Genomic DNA, 8,838 nt, shown 5'->3' on the forward strand with positions numbered 1-8,838 from the left:
CCAACTTTTGTTCTCAACTCTCATATAATGCTGTAACAATCTTTCACAAATTAAAAAAAATAAAGTAGTTGCCAAAGGAATCTGAGTTCAAGAGTGAGCTATATCAGCTCAATTCAGAACTAGTTTATGGATGAATTGTGATTGATAGCATCATAAAAGCACCAGTATGTGATGTGATCCATTCTCTACCGAGCAACAATCTGCTAACAAAAATAAATAAATCAATATACTTAACTAGAGATTTGTGAATGTTTGGTATCAAATGATGAGATTTATTACCAGTGTTGCTGTAAGAACGCAACACCAGAAAAAAAACATCAAACATATTGCTTCTTTTATAGTAACTTACTAGCCATCCTCAAAGGTATGAAACTTTGAATAGTACATCATTACTAGCCCTTGGCCAACTAAAAACACTATGCTAGATTGGTAGTTTGGTACCAGTAGCCATAACTCTCTTCTAGTCCACCCTAGTAGACTCAAATATTTACCACAAATACATGTGCAAGTATAGGTAGTTCCTAAAAAAAAGTAACTGATCAAAACTTTTACCATATTGGGAGAACTGAATCGGTCCCATTAATTCATTACAAATTCTTTAGCTCCTCTTTCTGTTTGGTCTGACAGAACACTATATTGTAAATTTCTTCATCTCGTGGTTCAATTTTTGGACTGCATAGGCTTAACTATATTGTGAAATAGTTGGAATAAATATGTGGGCAAGAAGATAACATGTTGATGACATTGTTTGTGGTGGGGAACAGAGAATAAAGATGAATCTGCTGCATTTACATTTATCTATGAATCTACTATTCATCTGTCACGTATTGATGGATAATGACTTTATACATGAAAACAATAACAATTATTAGTTACTTTATACACGATAGAAGTCTCATTCACTAACTAAATGAATCACAAACAATCTTAAAGAACTTCAGAACCAATATTTACAGCGGTGAAACACTGTCTTATGAACCGCTGAAGTATTCGTTTCCAACACCGACACTCCTTTGATATCCATATGTAACATTGACACATGAAGGATGTTGTTCTTATATACACACATGCCGACACTTAGGATAAGAAAAAGTGTAGTTTAGATAAAACTTTTTCAACTGTTTCAATGACAGAAGCATAATCATATTATGAATTACGTTTTGCATTAGTACTACTGATAATGTTTGTCATGAAAATCAGAGCCAATGGAGAAGAATCAAACATGTAAAAACTGTAAAAAAAAAGGAAGAAAAGTTAATGCAGAAGATGATGAGGACCACAAAAATGATGAGAACACAGGCTGTAGTAGAAATAATAATCAAAGGTGTGGGAGGACCACATTAGAGTGAGCAAAAAAGTCCACTTAGCCAACTAGACAGTATGTTATAAGGTGAAAAATGTGCCATAATTGCACATTTCATCACTGTCTTTAATTTACTTTTCTTTGCTAAAAGTTGATCAGTCTCTTTACACACACCCTAATGTTTGAGGTCATGTTTCTTTCAAAAATCCAGTAGAGACAGAAAGTTTGGATTTTAGATGGCCTCGAATTTTAATGTTGTGGGACAAGTTCATGACTAGTCAACATAGAAAAAGTTGCATTCAACCCCAACCTCAAATACAAATTTTGTTCACTTCCTAGCCTACTCCAACATGTCTTCAACACACATTCAACTCAAATTATTAAACTTCATCAACAAGGGATTTGTGTGTCATAATTTTAGTTTAACATGAATATCAATTATAGCCTAAATAGTATGTTGTTGCATGTAGCAAATGAGGCATTCCACACCTTTCATTATAAGGATTCACTAGTGAAAATGGGTCCCTTGTTATAAATCTCATTTTACTATTAGTGAATTCTTGGAGTAGATCAAAAGGATCAAAGTTTTATGCTATTTCTTGGATTGAGTTACCAAATGATGAATTGATATGCTTTATGGTGTTGTTGTCTTTGAAAATAGCTTAATACTTGCTTCTTCTTTAACCAAACAGTATTCTACATAATAAAGCTATTTACAAATGATTAAGTAGAAAAAAAATAATAAAAAACAAAAACAATTTAGTTGTTAAAATTAATTTATATTGAAGATAAAGTTAATTTCAGAAAATTGATATTCTTTTTTTAAAACTAACTTTAAATTTGTATTTTTTTCATTTATCTTCATTTTTTATAATGTTTTCCATTAAAAAATTGTCTTTTATCTGTTTTGATAAGTATTAAACACATAATCCCTATTACATTTTGTTGACAGAACATTATTAGGATACCTTTTTTTTCAATTTTCAATTGACATATCTTTATTATTAATATTTTTTTCCTTTCTTTTATTACTTCATTTATACTCTCTTTTTAAAACAGAGAGTACAGTAAGAATAAAATATAATTTTAATGCCTATTAATAAAAAATTTATAATAATAAATGTTATCAAATGTTTATTAAACATGTTTAAATGAAAATTAAAAAAAAAAAAAAAGACTAAGTTTCCTTCCTATGAAATAGTAGTGGCAAATTGTTTCCTGGTGTTTTGATAGGTGAAAATGAGTTGCATTGTAATCTAAAGTCTATAAATAGCTATTCGTATATTGGTTAAGATTCAATCATACACTAAAGTCAATAAATAACTAATTGTATACTGTTTAAGATTCAATCATACTCTGAGTAAAGTTTACATGTGAAATTAGTAATTAGGCAAATAAGTTAATTACACAATCATGTCATGTAATTAGCACCTTATTTGAGAGTAATTATGTCTTATGTTTGCACATGAATCATGATGGCTAATTTGTTATTTGTTTTGCCTTGGGAAATTTTCTTGATTGTTTGTTTATAATTAGAGACATCTTTTTACGGTTTACGATGCGTTTGAAATCTATTATTTTTGTTGTTTCTTTCAAACTATTTTTAAATGAATATTTATTATTATTATTTTTTAAATTATAAGAACCATATAAATGTTATGTTAGTCGTATATGATGTCCCTGAATTTTTCCATAATTTTATAATCCCGTTTTTTTTTTCATGGTAAAATATGATTTGAACTTTCTAAATCCTTTATTAAATTTGATAAAGTGTATATGGCGAGTAAACCTTAAATTAGTACCTTAGAATTTTTGCCAGTGGTTAAATATTTATTTTCGAATTTTGAAAGTGAAAATTCTTTTATACGATGTTGAAAAAAAAAATACAAAGGTGTCATTCTTCTAGAACCATTTTTTTTCACCTCTAAATAAAAGATCGATTTCCATATATTTTTCAAAAAAAAAAATAAATGAAAATTAAATTATTTTAAGAAATGTGATTTTTTTTTTTGTTTTTTCTTTCTTGAATTATTCTTGACAATCCTCCATAAAGTGAGTGATTTTATTAAGAAATGTGATTGTCCTTATCTTAGGTATGTCAACCAAATATAATTTCTTATACGAAGGTATATTAAGAAATTATTACACAACTCATTCATAAAGTGAGTGATTTTTATAATACAAAACAATTAACAAATATTTTATATTCATGTATATATATTATTTACAAGTAAGTTATATTAACAAATTCTTAATTTAACTTTTTCAAATTACCATATTTTGTAGATGTTTGTACCCATGGAACATATATTCCAACACAATCCATATCATTTACTCTTATCCATGACAGAATTTATCCATTTTTTGCTATTTGATTTGAAAGCTGAAGACAAAGTCACTTTCAAATTTTTTTGTCTCTCAAGTTTTTTCCCTTTGTACTTGAAGAGTTGACATCGAAAGCAGCAGATGCTGGATTTGAAAATTTGTTTGTAACCTGATAAGGAGTCACAAATCCAATATTTTCCACAGCTCCAACTGTCTTGAATCTTCTTTTGTTTATCTCTTCAACCAATGATATATGCAGTAGCTGGCTTCTGGTATCAATTAATGACTTGTTCCTAGTTAGTCTGCGATTGTCTATCATCCTGTTACTTTTGCCACTACAAGCTGTTTGTGGTCCTGCCACAATTTTGTGGTCTTCATTAGGGGAAAATCTAGTACACATGTGACTCTTTATCATGAGCTCTTTCTCTTTTCTTGTAGAACTCTTATAATGTTCCTCATCCTCATCCATTGAACACAAGTTTGAGTTGGAACATGTTCCATGCAAAGAGCATATTGAACTTCCATCATCAACTACATCACCTGCAAAAAATACTACATCAAGGTTCCCTTTTCAATTATTTGAAAGATCTCATAACACCAAGCCTACACAATCTTGCCTATGCTCCTTCCAAATGTGAAGTTACTAACAAGTCATTGCTACTTAAGTCCACAAAGGTAGTAATGTTAGGAATTGAAGTAGTATATAAGAAAAACAAGATCCATAAATGTTAACGTTAAGAAGTGAACTTTAAGTCTAACTTAACCTTATAACCGGCTTATAAGATCAGGTTTGCTTTCACTTATATACTGTAAATTGGCCTCATCTATGGTCAATATAGGACTTCTAAACATTAAGTTGTCAGGTTTCTTATATGGGTAACTCATATCTCAAACATGGTCAATCTCTCCGGTTTAGGGTTAAAAATTCAAGTATGAGTTGGAAGTTTCATATTAAATAGTTGAGTGGTATATAAGAAAACACAAGACCCATTAACAATGAGCTTCAAGGTTTTATGTTAGAAGTGGTGTTAGATCTCTTATATAAACAACTTATAACTACAAGTAAAGAAAAAAAAAGAAAACTCTGGTTTTCATTCTTTCTTACAATATCATTCAAGTACACTCGATCAATATTGAATCACAAATGAATTTTGCACTACATTGAACTCCAAATCATGTTAGATTTGTAGGTCCTTTTCAATTATATGATGCTCAAATTGATTATTTGTATTCAATGAGTGACTTCCTATTCACACTTGCACACTTCACAAGTAGCTATTAGGGACAATGGAGACATACCATGGAGCCAATGATATCCATTCAATAAGTCATCAACTCTGCTGGCTGAGCCTAGTGTTGATTCTAGGGATGATGAACAAGAAGAAATAGAGCGGAAAAGACGATGAGGATCTTCATTGTCCTTGTCATCATTATAACTGAATGTATGGCAGGTATCTGGACAGTTACTATTCCTCCAATTCGGAAGCAGCACAGATATCTCTCCTTCAATCATACGTGCAATATCAGAAGGCTTCAAATCTGTGATTTCCAACTCTTTCACCATCTCTATTGCAACATCAACAGGGGTGTCTGTGTAAATGTCAAAGGGAAAGTACACATTCCTACAAGAACCTGTGAAGATAGTACAAAATTTTATCATTACTTTAATCAAACGATCAAGTTCAGTTACCAAACAAAAGTAACTGTTAAAGTGAAAGTGCGAAAGTGCTTGCAGACATGTATTTAGACAAGTTCAGAATAAAATTTTCCCTATAACAAATGAAAGAGGACATAAAGAGTCAAGTAAGTAAATATTGATACCATCCTTCTCAGAAATTTTCACTTTGAGAAAGATAGTGCCATCTTCTGGATTCAACTTCCCAGTTATTGACATTTTAGTCATAGGTAAATCATCACTCAGTTGAAGTTTTTCCATTTCGCTGTAATTTAGAAACGGCTTCGGAATTCCAATCTTTGCCATGGATGATTCATCATTAGACAAAAGAAATGGATCATGCAACAATTCTTTTGCCGATGGTCTTTCTGCTGCAGCTATTAGACATTTGCCAATAAACTTTTGTGCTTCTGTGTCTTCAATCCTGAAAAATGCTGCTGGTAGCTTCCCCTGAGCATAAGACAGAAAATTTGCGTATATATAAAAATCCTTCATATCTCTACTGGCATTTTCAAACCTTAAACCACGATCAGAACTTACTGATGTCACTTTTTTGTATATCTGTGCAGGGTTAGTACATTCACTGTATGGATAATCAGATGTAAGCATTTCCAAAACACACATGCCAAATGAGTACACATCAACAAGTTCATTGTATTCTTCCTCATACAATTCTGGTGCCATGAACTCGGGAGTGCCTAGGACAGTGGAAAAAATTCAACACAACAATTGAAGAGTTTCAACAGTCAATATTTTCAACATTTATTGGTAGGAAAAAGATAAATACCTATAACACTGTGAGCTGGTTGGGAACCATGGAGAATTGCTGCTAGACCCAGGTCACCAATTTTCACTTGTCCAAGATGGCCATTGACAAATATATTATCACATTTGAGGTCCCTATGAATTACTGGAGGATCATGTTCATGCAGATAAACAAGACCCTGTAAGATTTGCCGAGCCCAATTCTTTATTGCTCTCAGACCTATGTGCTTATATTTCTTCCTGTATCTGCATAAGTCACAAACTAATCAGTTAAAGTACTTTTTTATAGTGATTTAAAGGTTAGTTCTGCAATCATGCATGGACATTACTCTCTTAGAGTCCCTGAAGTAAACATTTCTGTAATGAAGTTGAAGGTCTTATTGTTGACATCAATCCAAGAGGTGTAGAATCTCATGATGGATTGGTGTTTGAGGGTGCTGAGGAGATGAACCTCTAAATAAAGCCTCTCCAAGTCCTCTGGTTTGCGAAATGCATCATTGAGTTTGACCTGACTCCATGCAACCTCTGTTCCAAGAACCTCATCAATTGCTTTATACACTGTCTTCATTGCCCCCTTTCCTAAGATATCTCCAACCTAATCACATACAAACACCTTTTTTTACATCAAATCATCTCTGTGATGGTATCCAAATTTCCATTATACTTGAGGTAAATAATTAACAGAAATTCTATGCATAGCTCCTTGAAATAGAAACTAGAAATTGTTTACACTGTTGACATGATGATCTCAGCCAACACCACACAGTTTTAGAGCATAACGTCCATCACATCACTGTTTATAAATCTTGCAAATAGCAAAAGAAAATTGAAATACTTCCTTTTACAGGAATTAATGCATATACCAGTCCCACTTTTAAAATTCCAATCCTACATAGTTCCATATATCCATACTTTTTGGTAATTCAATATCTCCTATATCACTCACTACATTTGCAATATGTTTTCACTATTATGATAAATTCAGATGATATTAAAGGAAGTGAGTGATCAATTTTTTTTAAGAAGACATAGCATTCCACAAGCCTATCCCTTTTTTAAGAAATCTACAAACGGATGGTTAATTCTAGATTCATTTTCAATTGTTAATTTTTCTGCCTCAAGTAAAGGATTGGTGCAAAACAAGCCCAGTAATTTAAGCCGGGAATATTTGCTGCAGAAATGAAATTTGTTAGGATGAGACTGCTTTCACTAACACACATTCAAAAACAATCATTTGCATATTGAATTCTCACAAAAATCCTTTCTTAAATGCGACAAATCTGCAGCAAATGGGTAAGCAAACAGATTGCCCAAAAAGTAATAGAATTATAGAAGTTCAACTCCAGAGGATTCTGCTTTGAAAATTGAGACAAAATAATGTCATAAGAAGTAATAAGTTTGACAAATTTATGCGCAGGACCTTAGTTTCTTTTGATACTACTTTCTAATCAGAATTTATAGAGTTTTGTCTATATGAGTTATTTAAATTTTAATGCAAAACTTTTCATACAGATAGGTGAAACTTAAATTCTATTTAGATAAACAATAACAAAAACATCTAAAGTAGAGCATCTAAGTTTTGTCCTGAGATGTCTAATCATTTGGCATTTGATTACCCACGTTATTTTTGAATCAGTTCTTTCCATCAGCTGTCTAAGATTTCTCTAAAATCTAGTAACACAGTATCACAGCTTAGTGAGCTCACCAGACACAAAGAACTAAGATTTCTCCTTTTATACACACAAAAAACTACCTTTTACACATTCAAATAACAAAAAGTTAATCCAATTTCGAACAAGATTAACAAATTTGAAAATGAAAAGCCACAAAATTATATGATTCAGAACTTACCCGAGCATATCTACCATTTGGGTCGGTTTCAATGTAACGAGGCTCAGCTTTGCGATCATCTCTATACCCTTTATTGGAATACATGTTGAATTCTTAACTATACACTCCAACTAAGTAACTAAGCTAGCAATCACCAAAACTTTGAAAGCTTTTGTCTGTGGACAACAACTTGAGTGCAGAGAAAGTTGAAAAGCAAAGAACAAAAACAAACAAAAAAGTAGTTTGTTCTATTCTCCAAGGTAGTTGCAGAATCCTAAATCCGAGGTTTCCCCTCGTGGTAAACGTGGGAGAAGACCCCAAAAAACAGCCAGAAAAGCCTTGAGTGATCAACACACTGCATTATCCTACCCATTTTTACACCAACCGCGCATGTCAATGGATCATAGTCCTTAGCAACCATTTGATTAAGTTTTTCTCGTTCTTTTTGGAAACAGAAAAGTGCAGAGAGAGATAGAGAGAGGGAGTGGAGCTGCAAGATTTGACAAGATAAGACAGGTGAGAAGAAGGGAATAAACGGATAATAATTTTCCTATGAAACTGACATATTCCTGTCACTGCCCTTCGTGTGTCAAAAAAAATTGAAGGCGCACACGGTAGTTGTGGCTTTTGGTAAGGGTCAGTTTAGGCCATTCACAGGGACCATTCAGAAGTGAAAGTGGTTATGAGAAACAGTACACGGAACTTGAAGAATCTATGGCAACACTTTTGTGTAACCATTTGTGGAGGTAAAGAAAGCAAATAGAACTAAACCCAGAAAGGGAAACAGAGGAAGAAAGTTGGGAGAGATAGAAAGACTTGAACTTGGGAACAGCGGAGAAGATTAAGTTATGATATGAGAAAGAGAATTGAGAACAGAGTGTATATCAGGTGGTGGTGGTGAGGGTGGTGATAGTGTGGGCCAGGTGGAGACCCCAGTTTG

General features: G+C 32.5%; 1 protein-coding gene across 3 annotated transcripts; it reads right to left on the reverse strand.

Annotated features, from left to right (window-relative positions):
* Nucleotides 1-3,457: 3,457 nt before the first annotated feature.
* On the reverse strand, nucleotides 3,458-8,838 carry LOC114188656 (putative serine/threonine-protein kinase WNK4). 3 transcript variants are annotated; one of them, XM_028077230.2, is made up of 7 exons: nucleotides 7,920-8,836; nucleotides 6,398-6,663; nucleotides 6,091-6,314; nucleotides 5,844-6,001; nucleotides 5,450-5,753; nucleotides 4,928-5,260; nucleotides 3,458-4,180 (listed from the first exon to the last, which is right to left on the reverse strand). In XM_028077230.2, exons 1-7 carry the CDS (start codon nucleotides 8,001-8,003, stop codon nucleotides 3,705-3,707), a joined length of 1,845 nt encoding a protein of 614 aa, XP_027933031.1. In that variant the 5' UTR covers nucleotides 8,004-8,836; the 3' UTR covers nucleotides 3,458-3,704. The 3 variants fall into 3 exon arrangements, with proteins under 3 accessions (XP_027933031.1, XP_027933032.1, XP_027933030.1); XM_028077231.2 differs by having other exon boundaries at nucleotides 3,458-4,168; nucleotides 7,920-8,831; XM_028077229.2 differs by having other exon boundaries at nucleotides 3,458-4,168; nucleotides 5,450-6,001; nucleotides 7,920-8,838.

The sequence above is a fragment of the Vigna unguiculata genome, chromosome 6 (genome assembly GCF_037176805.1).
Source record: "Vigna unguiculata cultivar grain cowpea cultivar isolate G323 ecotype 2 chromosome 6, ASM3717680v1, whole genome shotgun sequence".
Lineage (NCBI taxonomy): Eukaryota > Viridiplantae > Streptophyta > Magnoliopsida > Fabales > Fabaceae > Vigna > Vigna unguiculata.

Excerpts from the sequence above, each read along its gene's own strand:
- LOC114188656 (XM_028077229.2), bottom strand. The coding sequence starts at position 8,003 with ATGTATTCCAATAAAGGGTATAGAGATGATCGCAAAGCTGAGCCTCGT. Across the intron at positions 6,315-6,397 it reads ACTTCAGGGACTCTAAGAGA|ATACAGGAAGAAATATAAGC; the intron begins GTAATGTCCATG and ends TGACTTATGCAG. Across the intron at positions 6,002-6,090 it reads ACCAGCTCACAGTGTTATAG|GCACTCCCGAGTTCATGGCA; the intron begins GTATTTATCTTT and ends CCACTGTCCTAG.